The 20579-nt window shown below is 36.0% G+C and overlaps 1 protein-coding gene across 50 annotated transcripts in view; it reads left to right on the forward strand.

Moving 5' to 3' along the window:
- PMFBP1 (polyamine modulated factor 1 binding protein 1) overlaps window positions 1–20579 on the forward strand; it is a 484787-nt gene that overhangs the window by 247924 nt on the left and 216284 nt on the right. For all 50 annotated transcript variants that reach the window (XM_056823979.1, XM_056823945.1, XM_056824098.1 and 47 more), the window contains 7 exons: window positions 2082–2216; window positions 2934–3071; window positions 11718–11852; window positions 12570–12707; window positions 13669–13803; window positions 14547–14681; window positions 17642–17704. In XM_056823979.1, the coding sequence (XP_056679957.1) occupies window positions 2082–2216; window positions 2934–3071; window positions 11718–11852; window positions 12570–12707; window positions 13669–13803; window positions 14547–14681; window positions 17642–17704 (879 nt within the window). The remainder of the gene's footprint in view (window positions 1–2081; window positions 2217–2933; window positions 3072–11717; window positions 11853–12569; window positions 12708–13668; window positions 13804–14546; window positions 14682–17641; window positions 17705–20579) is intronic.

A 20579-nucleotide genomic window follows, 5' to 3' on the forward strand; every position in this document is an offset into this window, starting at 1 on the left:
CAGTGGAATACACTAGTTTCATAAACACAAAGATCCCAGCTTTTGGAACAAGAACTCATTATTTGATGGATACTGCTGGGAAAATTGGAAAACAGTACCTAAAAAATTGGGTTTAGATCGATATCTTAAACCCTATAACAAGATAAATTCAAAATGGGTAAATGACCTAAATATAAAGAGTGAGATCGTCAATAAATTAGGTGAACATAGAATAGTATACCTGTCAGATCTATAGGAAAGGAAGGAATTTAAGACCAAGCAAGAGATAGAAAATATTACAAAATATAAAGTGAATAATTTTGATTACATTAAATTAAAAAGGTTTTTTACAAACAAAACCAGTGCATCAAACGGGGGGGGGGGGGGATTGGGGGGAAAGAATTCTATAACAAAATTCTCTGAAAAATAACTAATTTCCCAAATACATAAGGAACTAAGTCAAATGTACAAGAAATCAAGCCATTCCCCAATTGACAAATGGTCAAAAGATATGAAGAGGAAGTTTTATGATGAAGAAATCAAAACTATCAATAATCACATGAAAAAGTGTTCTAAATCCCTCCAAATTAGAGAAATGCAAATGAAAACAACTCTGAGGTACCACCTTATACCGAGCAGATTGACCAATATGAAAGTAAAGGAAGATAATGTTGGAGGGGATGTGGCAAAATTGGGGCACTAATAACACTGCTGGTGGAATAGTGAATTGATCCAACCATTCTGGAAGGCAATTAGGAATACTGCCCAAAAGGCTTTAAAAGAATGCATACCCTTTGATTCAGCAATACCACTGCTGGGTTTTTACCCCAAAGAGATAATAATGAAAAAATGTTTGTACAAAAAAAATTCATAGCCTCACTTTTCATGGTGGCAAAAAATTGGAAAATGAAGGGATATGCCTCAATTGGGGAATGGCTGAACAAATTATGGTATCTGATGGTGATGGAATACTACTGTGCTATAAGGAATGATGAACTACTTGATTTCCATATGAGCTGGAAAGACCTCCATGAACAGATGTGGAGTGAAATGAGCAAAACCAGGAGAACATTGTACACAGAGACTGAAACGTTGTGAGATGATCATAATGCTACTGATAGCAATGCAATGATCCCAGACAATCCTGAGGGACTTATAAGAAAGAATGCTATCCACATTGAGAAAAAGAACTGTGGGAATAGAAACATAGAAGGAAAACATTTGATTTTTCAATTCTTCATATGGGTATTGGATGAAAATATTACAAAAATGAATAATAGGGAAATGGGTATTGAGTGATAATACATGTGTAACCCAGTGGAATTGCTTGTCAGCTCCGGGAGGTGGGATGGGAAAAGGAGGGAAAGAGCATGAATCATGTAACCATAGAAAAATACATTTAAAAAAAAGCTCAGTGCAACACCTGACTAAAAAAGTGAGCAGAACCAAGAACATCAGAAAAGTGGTAGGGACAGTCCTAGACAATCCCTCTGTAATCTGGTCAATCATTCTGTTATCAAAGAGTTATCACTTCCTTCCCTATGGGTCACTAAAGTCTAAAATCCTATGAGAGGAGGATCCCCAGGCTTCCTGCCCAGCATCCAACGCCCTCTACCCTCCCACCAAAACCAGGTTTCACTTTCTTGGCACATCCAATGAAACAATGATCACTTCTTCCTCCATGTGAGGAGAGAGTTTAAAAAACACTGAGCCTCTAAAAAGCAACCCAAACCACCTAGACAAGGTCATCACTTTTTACAACTCTTGTTTTAGATTTCCTTTCAAGGTAGTTGCTTGGTCACTCTAGAGCTGAAAATCAAAGGAAAAAATGGATGCAGTGAATTCTACAAGCCTACCTAACTTTCTTCCTACTCAATGAGAAAGGAATTGACAAAAGAGGAAGTGAGAACATTAAGTTTTCCAGCCAGACTCACACAAATGTTCCTTAGCAAGAGACTGTTCAAAGAGCTCAGAGAGACTATGGGAACAGGATAAGATGTCATATGGTGAAGTGTCAGACTGTGGCTGAGAGCAATAGGTGTGAGCATTTTAGGGACAGGAAATTCCTGATGTTTGTGACTTTGATCTTTAATGACAACTAGGAGGAAGAGACATCGACTGAATCAGAGGATGAGAAACAGTGTTTCAAGGATAAGATGCAAAACTATCTATTGAAAACGGACTCATGTACAAGAAAACTCAGTTTTGCCGAGAAGACTGCACAGGAAGCAGAAAGTGTGAGTAGACACAAGAGCATGGAAATGGAAAACAAGGGGGAGAACTTTGGGAAATCATTCTGTCATTTAAACCACATATCCTTTGTCACAGAGGTAGCACTCTTAATGAATAACTGAAGCTAAATGACCAAGCTTGTACTAGGCTTACTGGCAAGCATGTACCCCTAGCTATGAAACTCAGTGATCCAAGTCTAAAATTCTATGACCTGGCTCACTCACTCACTTCCTGGCCAGGATTCAATCATAGATACCCAACTCTGAATGCAGTGGTTCACTGTTACATCCTTTGGCATCCAGCTCCCCAACATGGCCATTTCTATGTAAATTTTATATACATCATATGACAGATGATTAGTTTCTGGTTGTTCAAGAACATGGGAAACAAAGGATAAATGGGTTGGATTGGAGAACAGATGGTCACCTTCACTACTATGGATTAGGGGAAAAGGAAATAGAAAAACAAGATCATTTGTTTTCAACCTGAATGTACCCCTGTTCTCTTTGCCAGAGAGTAGATTTTTAAGAAACTCACAATACAGTGAATTAAAGTAGAGAGTGACCAAGAAATCCCAAGGGAAAAGATGGAATTGTAGGAAAAGATAGAAAAAACAATATGCTTTTATCAATAAATAACACTACTAGTAACAAATTAATATAATACCATTCTCTAAAAGTTGTATTTTTATATTTTCACTCATGTATTCATTGTGGGACAAGGAGGAAGATGAAATGTGTAAGCTAAAGGAAGAGAATGAGATTCTCCAAGAGGCCCTGAGACTATGTACAATACAGTTGGAGTCAGCTAAAATCAAGCTTGAGGCTGCTGAGAAGGAGAGAGAGCAAAAGGGAAAAGAGGTAAGCATAGCAAAGAATTAAATGTTGGAAACTCATTCATCAACTTGATGAGTTTCACAGACAAGATCTCTCTCCATTATGGAAAGAAAATGAATCATGGTGTCTATTCTCTTTTGAAAAAAAGAACATCTCTAACATATTTCTCAGTGATTTTTCTTTTGGCTTCCAATGTCTTCATCCTCTTATAATGCTAACTGATAATCATTTCACCATCACATTGACATTTCTCATTTTTCTCATTACTCCAGTTCCTAGCATGAATTCTAGACTTTTTAGAGACATCCTCATTTCCACTGAATCCATATTCCTTCCCTTCTCAGAAAGTAACAATTTCCCCTTACAAAAGGCAAAATAATTTAACTTTAGGAAGACACATTTGGATTAGAAAATTACAAATCACCCAGTTTTTAATCTCTCAACACTTTGATTGCTAGAGTCGAGCTTCATGAGCTCATAAAACAATAGTTTTCAATAATCCAATCTTTTGGTCATTGCAAGGATGTGAAAGAAATGCAGCTTTAGAAAACAATTGATATTCTACATGCGGATACTGGTGTGTACAAACCTACTGAAAAGAGAAAGACAAGCCTAGGAATGGTTAAATTGCCTTCCTGATGCTACAAAGGTACCCAATGGCTTAATCAATGAAACTTTGGACAGAATGACTTTGGCAAACCCCAAAGCACCAGAAGACAATTCTGCACAGTTACTTTATAAATTAACTAATAAGTCTTTTTTGCACTCATTGAGAAAAGGATTCTTATTCTCTAATAAAGGGCACTTTTGGAAATTCAGATTTTTCGGGCAGCTAGCTGATTCAGTAGATAAAGAGCCAGGTATAGAGTTGTGAGTTCCTGGGTTCAAATCTGGCCTCAGGCTCTTTCCAGCTATGTGAAACTGGGCAAATTCACTTAACTTAAAGTGCCTGTCATTACTGCTATTTTTCCTTAGAAATAAAACTCAACATTGTTTCTAATACAGAAGGTAAGGGTATAAGAAAACAATCGATTTCATAGAAATTGTAAGCCACCTGAACCCCCAGGAGCTCTATTCACAACATGCTACTTGAATTTGGCTAAAATTGTGGATTGGTAGTTTTAGAGTTGGCAGGAAGCTACATACTCCCCTACTCCTACTATATGAGTGTGGAAGTTGGTAAAAGGAAGTCAAAACATTAAGTTCTCCAGCCAGTCTTTTCCAGAACTTTTAGAGGAGATCAAAGAGATAGAGAATAGACCAAGAAAGCATAGGATGAATTTTAGAACTCTAATTCAGGCCATTAGATATTATGATTTTAGAGGGAATGTAATTTCTGATGTGTGGGCTGAGATCTTCAATAATGAGTTTGAGAAGGACAAATACAATAAAATGGAGCAATTAGGAGAACCAGTGCCTCTGGGATAAGAAGGAATTCTACCATTGTGGAAGGATTCACCTTCAAGAAAGTTCAGTGGTGAACCAAGATAGCAGAGTAAAGCAGAGATCAACTTCACCATGAGAATCCCTTACAACTAATATTAAATAAGGCCACAAATTTAATACAGGAGTGAAAGAACCAACAAGTTGACAAAGTGAAACAACTTTCAAGAAAAGAAAGACCTAAGAAGTAGTCAGAGTACATTTGGAGCACTGTGTTGAGAGGGAAGCACAGTCAGGAAGACTACAACAAAATGTGAAAAGCAAGTCAAGAGCAAGTCACACACCTCCAACCCACATCTGCTGTGCCAGGTTCTCAACCTGAGACCAAGCCAATATTCAGAACCTGAGATTCTGCCTGGTCAAATAGAGTTCCAAGCCAATGCACCATCCCCCTTGAGGTTTCAAACCTGTATTCAGAATCCCAGCCCATGGAAGTCTGTGTTGAAGAGGGTTGATCTGTGTGGGCCCAGAGTGAAGTCAGGAATCCCAGTATGGGCCTGTGGTAAGGGCAGAGATCCTAGTTTGAAGTATTTGATTGAACCAAGAGAAGGGTCCAGATCTTTTTGCCAGCGGCTCAGGAGCTCCAGGACAGGGCAATCAAGAGTGTGTTTGAATCAATCAGGTGTACAGTGATAACAAAAACTTGTGACTAAGACTGGGGCCAGAAAAATGAGCATTCTCTGACTTGATCAAGTTCAGAGTAAGACCAAAAACTTATACCCAAGCCTGAGGCAATCCTTAAGCTATCAGCATTTCAAGTGTTAATTGAATCAGCATTGGAACCTCTCAACCCTTAGGCAATCATAACATCTTGGAAGAAATGAAACTGGCAGAAACCCATAAAATAAGGTAAGAGTAGCATCAAGGAAGGACTCAATTTAAAGAGGGTACCCTAACCTCCCAGAAAACAGAGCCTACCTATAAAAAGGTAGGGGAAATGAACAAACAACAAAAAGAGCACCTAACTCTAAAGAATTTTTATGGAAACAAAGAGGAGGGTACAGACACAGAAGAGGACAGGAAAAGCAAAGATAACACATTCAAAGTTCAAAATAAAAATATGGATTGGAAAAAGACTTCAAAAATCAATTAAGAGAAGCAGGGGGGAAATGGTGAAGAAAAATGGAAGAAATGAAAAAGGAAACCCAAAAGCTGATGGAGAAAAATATGGTCTTAAAAATTATAATTAAACAGCTAGAAAAGAATGATTTCATGAGAAATCAAGAAACAAAATTAAAAGAATGGAGGGGAAAAAGAAAACATGAAGTTACTTCTTGAAAAAAAACTGACCTGGAAAATAGATCCAAGAGAGACAATTTAAGAATTCTTAAACTAAAATCTTGGACATCATAATACAAGAAATTATCAAAGAAAACTGCATAGAAATCCTTGATCAAGAAAATAAAATTAAAATGGAAATAATTCACAGTTCACTTCAAGAAAAAAATCCCGAAATGATAACTTCCAGGAATATCTAAATTCAAGAGCTGTCCCCACCCTCAAGCCAAGGAGAAAATACCACAAGCAGATAGAAAGAAAAAAAAATCAAATACAATGGAGCTATAATCCGGATCACATGAGACCTAAAGGCTTCTACTCTAAAGGATTATAAGGCATGGAATATGATATTCAGAAAGGTGAAAGAACCAGGTTTACAACCCACAGTCACTTATCCAGCACAACTGAGTATATTCTTTCAGGGGGGGAAATGGACATTCAATAAGATAGAAAATGTCCAATCATTTCTAAGAAATAAGACAGAAGTAACAAAAAATTTGAAGTCCAAACAAGAGACATAATAGAAGCCTAAAAAAATAAATAACAAAGAAAAAATTTAGGGGATTCATAAATGTCAAATTGTATGTATCTCTACTTGGAAAGAGTATATCGTAATTCTCAAAAATTACACTCAGCAGTAGAGCAGATAAAATGAATAAACTTATAAAGAGGGTTGAGAAGTAAGCCAATTATGAAGATATGATGTTAATGAAGAAGTATGATGTGAATGAAGAGGTATGATACACATATGATGCATATGCAAAAGTGATGACATGAAATGATACATATGATATGATGTATATGGATATGACATGATATGATATGTAAAAAATCAAAGGGTGAAAAAGAGGATTGCAAAGAGAGAAAATGAAAGGGAGAGACAGAATGCAATAAATTATATAACATAAAGAGGTGTGAAGAGCCATTATGGAGAGGGGAGGATAAGGATAGTAATGGGCAGTGCTTAAACTTTACTCTCATTGTAACTGGTTTAGAGTTGGAAAAACAAATATACTCACTTGGTTATAGATCTATATCTTACCCTATAGAGAAGTAGAAAGGGAATAAGACAAGAGAAGGAGAAAGAAATTGAAGGGAGGGGGAAGCGGAAGGAGGGGATTGATAAAAAGTGAAACACTGGTAAGGAGGAACAGAGTGAAAAGGAATATAGCAGGATCAAAAGGGCAAAATAAGATGGATAAAAATACAAAGTAAGTAATCACAACTTTGAATGGGAATGGGATGAACTCACCCATTAAACAGAAGCAGATAGCAGAATGGATTAAAAACCAGAATGCTACTATATGTTGTTTACAAGAAACACATTTGAGGCAGGGTGACACACACACATTAAAAGTAAAAGGTTGGAGAAGAATTGATTATACAACATCTAAAGTAAAACAAAGTAGGAGTAGCAACCATGATATCAGACAAAGCTAAAGTAAAAATTGATTGAATTAAAAGAGATAAAGAAGAAAATTACATCTTCCTAATAACTATTCCTACTATAAACAATGAAGTCATTTCAATACTAAATATTTATGCCCCAAATGGTATAGCATCCAGATATCTAAACAAGAAACTAAAGGAGCTAGAGGAGATAATGGACAGTAAAATCATACTAGTAGGGGAACCACAACTTTCCCATATCAGACGTAGATAAATTGAACCAAAAAATAAATGAGAAAGAAGGGAAATGAATGAGATGTTATAAAAGTTCGAGTTAATAGATATCTGGATAACACTGACCAGAGATAAAAAGGAACATATCTCTTTTCAGCAGCACATGGTATACATATTCAAAGATTGATCATGTACTAAGGCATAAAAACACTGCAAAAAATGCAGAAAGGCAGAAATGATGAATTAAAAATTTTAAGATCATACTGGAATAAAATTATAATTAGTAAGGGATCATGGAGAGACAAATTTTAAATTAGTTGGAAACTAATTTAGATCTTCAAAACTGGTGGGTAAAAAAACAAATCATAGAAACAATTACTGATTTCATTAAAGAGAATGATGATAAGAAGACAACATATCAAAATCTGTGGGATACAGGCAAAGCGGTACTCAGGGGAAATTTTATATCATTGAATACTAATAATAACAAAATACAGTGGGAAGACATCAATGAATTGGACTTATAACTTTAAAAATCGGACAAAGAACAGATGAAAAATTCCCATATAACAATTAAATTGGAAATACCAAAAATTAAAGGAGAAATTAATAAAACTGAAAGTAACAAAACTATTGAACTGATAAATAAGACTAGGAGCTAGTACTTAAAAAAACAAATAAAATAGATAAAATTCTGGTTAATCTAATAAAAAAGAAGAGAATCAAATTAAAATTATCAAAGATGAGAAGGGTGATGTTACTCTAATGAAGAGGAAGGTAATTATTAAGAATTATTTTGCCCAATTATATGGTAATAAATATAACAATCTAGGTAAAATGTGTGAATATTTAGAAAAATATAAATTGCCTAGGTTAACAAAAGAAGAAATAGAATAATTAAATAATCACATCACAGAAAAAGAAATTGAACAAGCCAGCAGGGAACTTCATAAGAATAAATCCCTAAGGCCAGATGGACTCACAAATGAATTCTATCAAACATTCAAAAAATAATTAATCTCAATACTACACAAACTATTTGACAAAATAAGCAAAAAAGGAGTCTTACCAAATTCTTTTTATGACAAAAATATGGAACTGAATTCCAAACCAGGAAAACCAAAAACAGAGAATGAAAACTACAGACCAATCTCCTTAATGAACATAGATGCAAAATTTTTAAATAAAATACTAGCAAAGAGACTACTACAGTAAGTCATCACAGGGATTATTCACTAGGACCAGCAGGGATTTAAATCAGGAATGCAAGGCTGGTTTAACATTAGGAAAAATATCCACATAATTGGCCATATCCATAAACAACTGAAAAAAATCACATGATTATCTCAATTGATGCAGAAAAAAGCCTTAGACAAAATACAATACCCATTCCTATTTAAAACATTAGAAAGTATAGTAATAGAAGGGACTTTTCTCAAAATAATAAAAAGTATTTATTTTAAGCCATCAGCAAATGTCATCTTCAATTGGGATAAGTTAGAGGACTTCTGAGTAAGATCAGAAGTGAAGCAGGGATGCCCATTATCACCACTGTTATTTAATATTGCATTAAAAATGATCATGGTAGCAATAGAGAAGAAAAAGAAATTGAAGGGACTAAAGTAGGCAATGAGAAAACTAAACTATCATTCTTTCCTAGAAAATCAACTAAAAAGCTAGTAGAAATAATTAATAATTTTAGTAAAGTTGGAGTATACAAAATAAACCTACATAAATCATTAGCATTTCTATATATTTCCAAAAACAATCAGCAGTGAGAATTAGAAAGAAAAATTTCATTTAGCACACTAAACAAAATAAAATATTTGGAAATCTTTCTGCTAAGACAAACTCAGGAATTATATGAACATGACTACAAAACACTTTTAACACCCATAAAACTAGATCTAAACCATTGGGAAAATATTAATTGCTCATGGATACGACCAGCTAATATAATAAAAGTGAAAATCCTACCCAAATTAATCTACTTATTCAGTGCCATAACTATCAAACTACCAAAAAGCCTCTACTAGAATTAAAAAAAAAATTATAACAAAGTTCATCTGGAAGAACAAAAGATCAAGAATGTCAAGGGAACAAATGAAATAAAATGTGAAGGATGAAGGTCTAGTAGTACCAGATCTTAAACTATACTATAAAGAAGAGATCATCAAAATAATATTATACTGGTTAAAAGATTTCAAGGGTGGATCATTGGAATAGACTAGGGGTAAATGAATGCAGTAAGCTAGTGTTCAATAAACCCAAAGATCCCAGCCTTGGGGACAAGAATTCACTATATGACAGAAACTGATAGGAAAATTAGAAAACAGTACCTAAAAAATTGGGTTTAGATCAACATCTTATACCCTATAACAAGATCAATTCAAAATGGGTAAAGGACCTAAATATAAAGAGTGAGATCATCAATAAATTAGGTGAACATAGAATAGTATACCTGTCAGATCTGTGGGAAAGGAAGGAATTTAAGAACAAGCAAGAGATAGAAAATATTACAAAACATAAAGTGAATAATTTTGATTATATTAAATTAAAAAGGTACAAGCAAAAGCAGTGCAAACAAAATCAGAAAGTAAGCAACAAACTTGGGAGGGGAGAGATAATTTTATAACAAAATTCTCTGAAAAATGCCTAATTTCCCAAATACATAAGGAACTAAGTCAAATGTACAAGAAATCAAGCTATTCCCCAAATGACAAATGGTCAAAGGATATGAAGAGGAAGTTTTATGATGAAGAAATCAAAGCTATCAATAATCACATGAAAAAGTGTTCTAAATCGCTCCAAATTAGAGAAATGCAAATGAAAACAACTCTGAGGTACCACCTTATACCGAGCAGATTGACCAATATGAAAGTAAAGGAAGATAATGTTGGAGGGGATGTGGCAAAATTGGGGCACTAATAACACTGCTGGTGGAATAGTGAATTGATCCAACCATTCTGGAATGCAATTAGGAATAATGCCCAAAAGGCTTTAAAAGAATGCATACCCTTTGATTCAGCAATACCACTGCTGGGTTTTTACCCCAAAGAGATAATAATGAAAAAATGTTTGTACAAAAAAATTCATAGCCTCACTTTTCGTGGTGGCAAAAAATTGGAAAATGAAGGGATATGCCTCAATTGGGGAATGGCTGAACAAATTATGGTATCTGATGGTGATGGAATACTACTGTGCTATAAGGAATGATGAACTACTTGATTTCCATATGAGCTGGAAAGACCTCCATGAACAGATGTGGAGTGAAATGAGCAAAACCAGGAGAACATTGTACACAGAGACTGAAACGTTGTGAGATGATCATAATGCTACTGATAGCAATGCAATGATCCCAGACAATCCTGAGGGACTTATAAGAAAGAATGCTATCCACATTGAGAAAAAGAACTGTGGGAATAGAAACATAGAAGGAAAACATTTGATTTTTCAATTCTTCATATGGGTATTGGATGAAAATATTACAAAAATGAATAATAGGGAAATGGGTATTGAGTGATAATACATGTGTAACCCAGTGGAATTGCTTGTCAGCTCCGGGAGGTGGGATGGGAAAAGGAGGGAAAGAGCATGAATCATGTAACCATAGAAAAATACATTTAAAAAAAAGCTCAGTGCAACACCTGACTAAAAAAGTGAGCAGAACCAAGAACATCAGAAAAGTGGTAGGGACAGTCCTAGACAATCCCTCTGTAATCTGGTCAATCATTCTGTTATCAAAGAGTTATCACTTCCTTCCCTATGGGTCACTAAAGTCTAAAATCCTATGAGAGGAGGATCCCCAGGCTTCCTGCCCAGCATCCAACACCCTCTACCCTCCCACCAAAACCAGGTTTCACTTTCTTGGCACATCCAATGAAACAATGATCACTTCTTCCTCCATGTGAGGAGAGAGTTTAAAAAACACTGAGCCTCTAAAAAGCAACCCAAACCACCTAGACAAGGTCATCACTTTTTACAACTCTTGTTTTAGATTTCCTTTCAAGGTAGTTGCTTGGTCACTCTAGAGCTGAAAATCAAAGGAAAAAATGGATGCAGTGAATTCTACAAGCCTACCTAACTTTCTTCCTACTCAATGAGAAAGGAATTGACAAAAGAGGAAGTGAGAACATTAAGTTTTCCAGCCAGACTCACACAAATGTTCCTTAGCAAGAGACTGTTCAAAGAGCTCAGAGAGACTATGGGAACAGGATAAGATGTCATATGGTGAAGTGTCAGACTGTGGCTGAGAGCAATAGGCGTGAGCATTTTAGGGACAGGAAATTCCTGATGTTTGTGACTTTGATCTTTAATGACAACTAGGAGGAAGAGACATCGACTGAATCAGAGGATGAGAAACAGTGTTTCAAGGATAAGATGCAAAACTATCTATTGAAAACGGACTCATGTACAAGAAAACTCAGTTTTGCCGAGAAGACTGCACAGGAAGCAGAAAGTGTGAGTAGACACAAGAGCATGGAAATGGAAAACAAGGGGGAGAACTTTGGGAAATCATTCTGTCATTTAAACCACATATCCTTTGTCACAGAGGTAGCACTCTTAATGAATAACTGAAGCTAAATGACCAAGCTTGTACTAGGCTTACTGGCAAGCATGTACCCCTAGCTATGAAACTCAGTGATCCAAGTCTAAAATTCTATGACCTGGCTCACTCACTCACTTCCTGGCCAGGATTCAATCATAGATACCCAACTCTGAATGCAGTGGTTCACTGTTACATCCTTTGGCATCCAGCTCCCCAACATGGCCATTTCTATGTAAATTTTATATACATCATATGACAGATGATTAGTTTCTGGTTGTTCAAGAACATGGGAAACAAAGGATAAATGGGTTGGATTGGAGAACAGATGGTCACCTTCACTACTATGGATTAGGGGAAAAGGAAATAGAAAAACAAGATCATTTGTTTTCAACCTGAATGTACCCCTGTTCTCTTTGCCAGAGAGTAGATTTTTAAGAAACTCACAATACAGCAAATTAAAATAGAGAGTGACCAAGAAATCCCAAGGGAAAAGATGGAATTGTAGGAAAAGATAGAAAAAACAATATGCTTTTATCAATAAATAACACTACTAGTAACAAATTACTATAATACCATTCTCTAAAAGTTGTGTTTTCATATTTTCACTCATGTATTCAATGTGGGACAAGGAGGAAGATGAAATGTGTAAGCTAAAGGAAGAGAATGAGATTCTCCAAGAGGCCCTGAGACGATTTACAATACAGTTGGAGTCAGCTACAATCAAGCTTGAGGCTGCTGAGAAGGAGAGAGAGCAAAAGGGAAAAGAGGTAAGCATAGCAAAGAATTAAATGTTGGGAACTCATTCATCAACTTAATAAGTTTCACAGACAAATCTCACTTCTCCATTATGGAAAGAAAATGAATCATGGTGTCTATTCTCTATAGAACAAAAGAACATCTCTAACATATTTCTCAATGATTTCTCTTTAGGCTTCCAAAGTCTTCATCCTCTTATATTGCTATCTGATTATGATTTATTTCATCATCACATTGACATTTCTCATTTTTCTCATTACTCCAGTTCCTAGCATGAATTCTAGACTTTTTAGAGACATCCTCATTTCCACTGAATCTATATTCCTTCCCTTCTCAGAAAGTAACAATTTCCCCTTACAAAAGGCAAAATAATTTAACTTTAGGAAGACACATTTGGATTAGAAAATTCCACAGGGGGCAGCTGGGTAGCTCTTTGGATTGAGAGCCAGGCCTATAGATGGGAGGTCCTCGGTTCAAATCTGGCCTCAGACACTTCTCAGCTGTGTGACCCTGGGCAAATCACTTAACCCCCACTTACCACTCTCTGCCTTGGAGCCAATACACAGTATTGACTTCAAGACAGAAGGTAAGGGTTTAAAAAAAGAAAGAAAATTCCACATCACTCAATTTTGAATCTCCCAACCCACTTGCTGTATTTCCTTACAAGGTGGCTGCTTGGTCACTTGAGAGCTGAAAATCAAAGGATAAATTGGATGCAGTGAATTCTAGAAGTCTACCTAACTTTCTTCCTACTCAGTGAGAAAGGAATTGATAAAAGAGGAGGTGAAAACATTAAGTTTTCCAGCCAGACTCACACAAATGTTCCTAGCAAAGAGCTCAAAGAGACTATTGAGAAGAGGACAAGATGTCATAATGGTGAAGTGTCAGACTGTGGCTGAGGGCAATAGGTGTGATCATTCTAGGGACAGGAAATTCCTGATGTTTGTGGCTTTGATCTTTAATGACAACTAGGAGGAAGAGACATTGACTGAATCAGAGGATGAAAAACAGTGTCTCAAGGATAAGATGCAAGACTATCTATTGAAAAGGGACTCATGTACAAGAAAACTCAGTTCTGCTGAGAAGACTGCACAGGAAGCAGAAAGTGTGAGTAGACACAAGAGTACCCAAGTAGAAAACAAGGAGGAGAACTTTGGGAAATCAATCTGTCATTTAAACTACATATCCTTTGTTACAGAGGTAACACTCTTAATGAATAACTGAAGCTAAATGACCAAGCTCTTACTAGCCTTAACTGGCTAGTGGGCACCCCTAGCTATCCTCCTACCATAGAAAGTTCAGTTTTATGTGAAACTCAGTGACACAAGTCTAAAATTCTATGACCTGGCTCACTCACTTACTTCCTGGCCAGGATTCAATCATAGCTACCCAACTGTGAATTCAGTAGTTCACTGTTATATCTGTTGGCAACCAGCTCCCCAACATGGTCATTTCAATGTAAATGTAATATACATCATATGACAGATGAATAGTTTCTGGCTGTCTTAGAACATGGAATACAGAGGAATAAAGTGTTGAATTGGAGAACAGGAGGCCACCTTCACTATAGATTAGGGGGAAAGGAAATAAAAAACAAAGATCATTTGTTTTCAACCTGAATGTGCCCCTGTTTTCTTTATGTAAGAGTATATTTTTAGGAAACTTACAATAGAGTGAATTAAAATAGAGAGGACCTAGAAATCCCAAGGGAAAAGATGGAATTGTAGGAAAAATAGCAGAAACAATATGCTTTTATCAATAAATAACACTACTAGTAACAAATTACTATAATACCATTCTGTAAGAGATGTATTTTCATATTTTCCCTCATTTATTCAATGTGGGACAAGGAGGAAGATGAAATTTGTAACCTAAAAGATGAGAATGAGTGTCTTCAAGAGGCCTTGAGAAGATGTACAATACAGTTGGAGTCAGCTACCATCAAGCTTGATGCTGCTGAGGAGAGAGAGCAAAAGGAAAAAGAGGTGAGCATAGCAAAGAATTAAATGTTTGGAACTTACTCATCAACTTTTTAGGTTTTACAGACAAGATCTCATTCCTCCATTATGGAAAGAAAATTAATCATGTTGTCTATTCTCTATAGAACCAAGGAGCATCTCTAACAGTTTTCTCAATGATTTCTCTATTGACTTCCATTGTTTTCAACTGATCGGAATGCTAGCTTTCTAGGATTTCACAATCATACTAAGAATTCTCATTTCTGAAATTCCTAGCATAAATTCTATATTTTAGACACTCTCATTTCTGCTAAATCCATATTCCTCTTCTTCTCATGAAGTAACAACTATCCTTTATAAAAGAACAAATAATTTCACTTTTTGAAGAGACATTTGTATTAGAAAATTACACATCACATAGTTTTGAATCTGACAACATGCTGATTTGCTAGAGTCAAGCTCCATGAGATTCCAAAAAAATACTTCAATAAGCCAATCTTTTGGTCATTGTAAGGATGCAAAGAAATGCAGCTTTGGAAGACAACTGATATTTTGTGTGTGGAGACTGGTATGTACCAACCTACTGAAAAAAGAAAGCCAAGCTTTGGAATAATTAAATTGACTTCCTACTGCTACAAAGGTACTTAATCAATAGCTTAATCAATGAAACTTTGGACAGAATGACTGGCAAACCCTAAAGGACCAGAAGACAACTCTGCAGTGTCATTAATTTAGCTAATCAGTCTTTTTTGCACTAATTGAGAAAAGTTTTCTTGATTTTATAATTTTCTAATAAAGGGCACATTTGGAAATAGAGTTTTTAAGGGACACCTAGCTGGTTCAGTGGATACAGAGCCAGGTATGGAGTTGGGAGTTGCAGGGTTCATATATGGTCTCAGGCTCTTCCCAGCTGTGTGACACTGGGCAATTGACTTAATAAGTGCCTAATCTTACTACTATTCTGCCTTGGAACTAAAACTGAACATTGTTTCTAATACAGGAGGTAAATGTTTAAGAAATCAATAGATTTCATAAAAATTCTAAACCACTGGAACCCCAAGAGAACTATTCCCAACATGCTACCCAAATTTGGCTAAAATTGAGGATTGGTAGTTTTAGAGTTGGCAGGAAGTTACTTACCCCTGCTCTTATTTTATGAGTGAGGAAGTCAAAACATTAAGTTCTCCAGACAGTCTTTTCCATATGTTGTAGAGGAGATCTGACAGATAGAAAGTATACCAAGAAAGCATAGAATGAATTTTGGGACTATAGCTCAGGGTATTGGATATTGTGATTTTAGAGGAAATGTAATTTCTGATGTGTGGGCTTAGGTCTTCAATAACTAGTTTGAGATGGATAAATACAATGAAACAGGACTATTAGGAGAACCAGGGCCTCTGGAATAAGAAGGAATTCTACCTTTGTAGAAAGATTCACCTTCAAGAAAGTTCAGTGCTGAAGAATTGATGATACAAGATCGCACAGAAATGCTGAGCACCTTTTAAAAATCACATTGTAGTGTAGTCAGCCATGTTTTATCACATCTGTGTGATCACAAGACCATAAATAACCAAAGACAAAAATTTTATGACCAACATCATTCCTATCCCTCCTGCCTGGTCACCATCCTAGCCTACTTATTCCCCTTCCAAAGTCAGGGGTCACTTACATGTCTCACCCAGTGATAAAAAAGGTTGCTTTTTCTTCCAAGAAGGAAAAATGATTTTCAATACACATTTTGAAAAGAAGACTTGTGCTGCCTTATCCAAGCTATTCTTTGAGACTGGCTACCTGTTTAATTGCCTGGTGGTTTTAGAGGAAATAATCAAAGGCCAAATGGGTAGCAGTGTAGTGCAAAGGACTATCTGACTGTTTAGGTGTTAGTGTGTAACTTAACAAAAATTTTAACAAAAATTTAACAAAAAATGGAATCTCCAAGTTTTCCAAATTTTCAAGACTTTCTTGGCAAGAGTTTGTTGAAGAGATCAAAGAAATTAATAAGAAACTAACCAATTTGTCACACAGAGAACCCTGGAACTGTGATTCGGGTCTGGATGTAAAGACTTTAAAGATAGGTAATTCCAGATTTCATAGGCTTTCTGCATTGATGAAGAGGAAGGAAAGGATAGGCTGTGTAAACCACCCAGTGAAAGCCAGAGTTTCTAGCATAGCATTTAATATTATCCATTAGAGTGGGGCTGTGCTACAAGAAAATTGAGCATTCTCAATGGGATCCAAAAAGAGGAACAAAAGGTGAGTAGACTCAAGAGGACAAGAACTATAGGGGAAAGAAGACAGATCTCAATAGTTATTCTATCATGTGGCTATCCATTCCTTGTCATAGATGTAACACTATCCAAGAAGTAATTAAAGCCTAAATCCTATGACCAAGCCCAATCCTAGGCTTGATGATCAGCATTCATACCCTACCTACATTCAAAAAGAAAGCAAAATTGCAATTCCTGGGCACATTTTCTGAAACAAACTACTCCTTTCTCCTTGTGGGTAGATTATTTGAAAATTCTTACCACAAAACAGGAGTCCCATTCCACCAGGATAATGGCTACATCTTTACAAATTCTTATCTCATATTTCCCAATTAGCTGGTTGATTGATTATTTTGTAGCTAAAAGCCAAAGAGCAAGAGGGTGGGAGTGAATACAAAAAGAAACCCAAATTTAATCTACTTAGCACATGAGGAAGTTACAAAAAGAAAATCAAAACTTCAAACTTTCCAAACAATCTTACTCTATTATCATTGGTAAGACTTGTAGAAGATATCAAAGAGATTTATAAGAACATAGCAAGATGTCACAGGATGAACTGTTGAACTTTTAATGAGGGTGATAGGTGTAAGAAATTTAGATAGCTGGTAATTCCTGGTATCTGCAGCATAGTGCTTCAATGACTAGCAGTATAAGGAAATGTTGATTGAATTTGTGAATGAACAGTACAGTCTCAAGGAAATACACTATCATCCATTGCAGAGAGATTCACCTCAAAGGAAGTCCTGTGCTGCTGTGAAGATTATACCACAGAAGGTAGAAAAGGTGAGTAGATTGAAGAATGCCAAAGAGGTGAGGAAGAAGGACAATTCTAGACAAAAACTCTGTAATCTGATCAACCATCCTGTTTCCAAGATCTGTCACTGACCCATAAATAACTAGGCTAAAATGCTATGACCAACCACACTCCTAATATTGCCGGTCATGATTCAAACATAGTAATCCCCCTAACAAGTGAGGATTGCCTTTCACGTTAAACTCAATGAGGCCAAAGTCAATAATTTCCCCAGGAATAGAGAATGCTATCACATCATAACTTTTTTCTATCATATTAACATCACTGGCTGGCATAAGAAATTAAATGATAATTTTAGTGAATTTGGCTGTTGCCACAGACAACATGCCAAGACCAGAAGATGCAACAAAAAAATTTAGAAATTCAGAAATGCATAAAATAACTATATAGTATCATATAATATCAGCATAATTCATCTTTTAATGCCAGAAATGTATAGAAGTACTTTCTTGCAGTTAAATAATTAAAAATTTAAAGTTTGTGAAAAAACGTGAAAGCCAGCAGGTAACACAACAAGCTTAAAAATGTAAATATATATTAAATATTATATTAAATAAATATAAATTTTAAAATTTAAATATAATTTAAATATTAAATATATATATAAATTAAATATTATAGTAACTCATAAATGCATATCAGATACTATAAAGACCAATAAAAGAAAAAGAAAAAAATTAAAACTTTTTCTCTGGTACAATAACATAGCTAAAATTCTTTACACAGATTTTTCTAGATATCAGAAGCATTGTATTTCTACATCCCACAATTTTTAAGGGACAGATAAAACATGAAAATAAAAGTCATGAGGCAACAACATGGAGTCACTACCTTTTCCATTATTTCCTTTGAGATTAGGTAACAGATTGGTTACATTGTTCCTTCAGAGCTGAAAATGAATAAACAAATTAGTGGCAGTGCAGCACAAGAGACTACTTGCCATGGGATGATGCTTATAGTATAGGTAAGGAACTTAGAAAAAAGGAAGGCAAAACACTAAGTTTTCCAACTAAAGGCAAAGGTCAAAAGAATTGATGAAAAGATATCAAGCACAAAAATGTCATGTGAGGAAGGTTAGGGCTCATGCTCAGGGCTTAAATGTTGGCAGTTTAATGACATATAATATTTGATTTCTGGAACTTGTCTGAGGAGGAGGAAAGGGAAAGATTGAGTGAAAAATACAATGAGAGGCAGAGTCCCTAACATAACATGCAACATTATCCATTACAATGGGACTCACCTACAAGAAAACAGTGCTACTGAGAAAGGAAGGAAGGAAGGAAGGAAGGAAGGAAGGAAGGAAGGAAGGAAGGAAGGAAGGAAGGAAGGAAGGAAGGAAGGAAGGAAGGAAGGAAGGAAGGAAGGAAGTAGGGAAGGAAGGAAGGAAGCAAGGAAGGAAGGAAGCAAGGAAGGAAGGAAGGAAGCAAGGAAGGAAGCAAGGAAGGAAGCAAGGAAGGAAGCAAGGAAGGAAGCAGAAAAAACAAGCAGAACTAACAGCAACAAAATGGTGAGGAAGGAGGACACATTTGGACAATTATTGTACAAGGTGACTACCCATTCATTGCCACAGAAGTATCACTGCTCAGTAGGAACAAAAGACAAAAATGCTATGACCAAGATGACTCGTAGCCTTGCTGGTCAGCATTTTTCCATGCTTACCCTCCTACCAAAGAAAGCTTGAACTTTCTTGGTACACTCTTTGAAACAAAGGTCATGTCTGCTCCAAGTAAGGGAAAGGGTTTTTTGAATGCTCAGCCACAGTAATAACTAGACAAAAGCCACCTACACCATGGCACTACCTAATGCAAACTCTGATTTCAGATTGCCTACCTTGGTGGTTGCTTGATTATTTTAAAGTTGAAAATCAGGGACAAATAGATGGGAGTGCATACAAAAGCTACCTAACTTTATTCTTATTTGGTGAGGGAGGACATTACAAGTAAGGAGCTAAAATACTATGTTATCCAGCCAATCTTATCTCAATGTCCTTTGCAAGTTTTTGTAGATGTCAGAGATTAATGAGAACAGACCAAGATGTTATTGGATGAACTGACAGAAGTTTGATCAGGCTAATATGTGTAAGCATTGTAGGTGTGTTACAAATAAAAGAGTGGTTTCCTTAAACTGTGACCGCAGAAATATGGTTTCAAAATCAAAAATATAGTGGTCGCCAGGGAAAAATTCCCAAATATGAAATATACCCAAGTCAGCTGGGTTTTTATGGAGATTTTAATTAATACAAATAAGGAATTAATGAAAGAGAGAGAGTAAGAGGAAACAATGAGAAAAGGGCTAGACCAGCCCAGGCCAGCCTAGGCCAGCCTAGGCCCAAGCCCTAAGAGAGAGATCAGTCAGTCTTTAATCCACTCACCACAAGATTTGTCCCAAGCAAGATTCTAGTGTTCAGAGAGACCCACCAGTTCAGCTCCTGAGCTCCACTTCAGCTTCCAAGGCTGAATCCTTTCATCTCAGCTTTGGCAAGATGAGTCTCTTCAGAGAGAGTTCTCTCAAAAAGAGTTCCCTTCTCTCAGCTTCTGACCTCCTTTTGAAGAGAATTTTCTCCTATATCACCTCCCCTAAGTTCTCACATCTACCAAACACTGTAGACATTTTCCAAAGGACAGACCATTCTTAATTCACACCTGAGTAGACTAAACTTTTGAGTAATTCACACCTGAGTAGACTAAAACCTCACACCTCTTTTGTTAAGGCTTGTCCCTTACAAGTTTTCAAGTTGCCTGACCTTCATAGGTACTTAGCACCTTCCTAAAAATAGACTTAGCTTAAGCCTTTTGCTTCACTATAAGTATGAGTTAAGTACTTTTTCATTGTTCAGTAAAGAGT

The sequence above is a fragment of the Monodelphis domestica genome, chromosome 1 (genome assembly GCF_027887165.1).
Source record: "Monodelphis domestica isolate mMonDom1 chromosome 1, mMonDom1.pri, whole genome shotgun sequence".
In the NCBI taxonomy this organism is placed as follows: Eukaryota; Metazoa; Chordata; class Mammalia; order Didelphimorphia; family Didelphidae; genus Monodelphis; species Monodelphis domestica.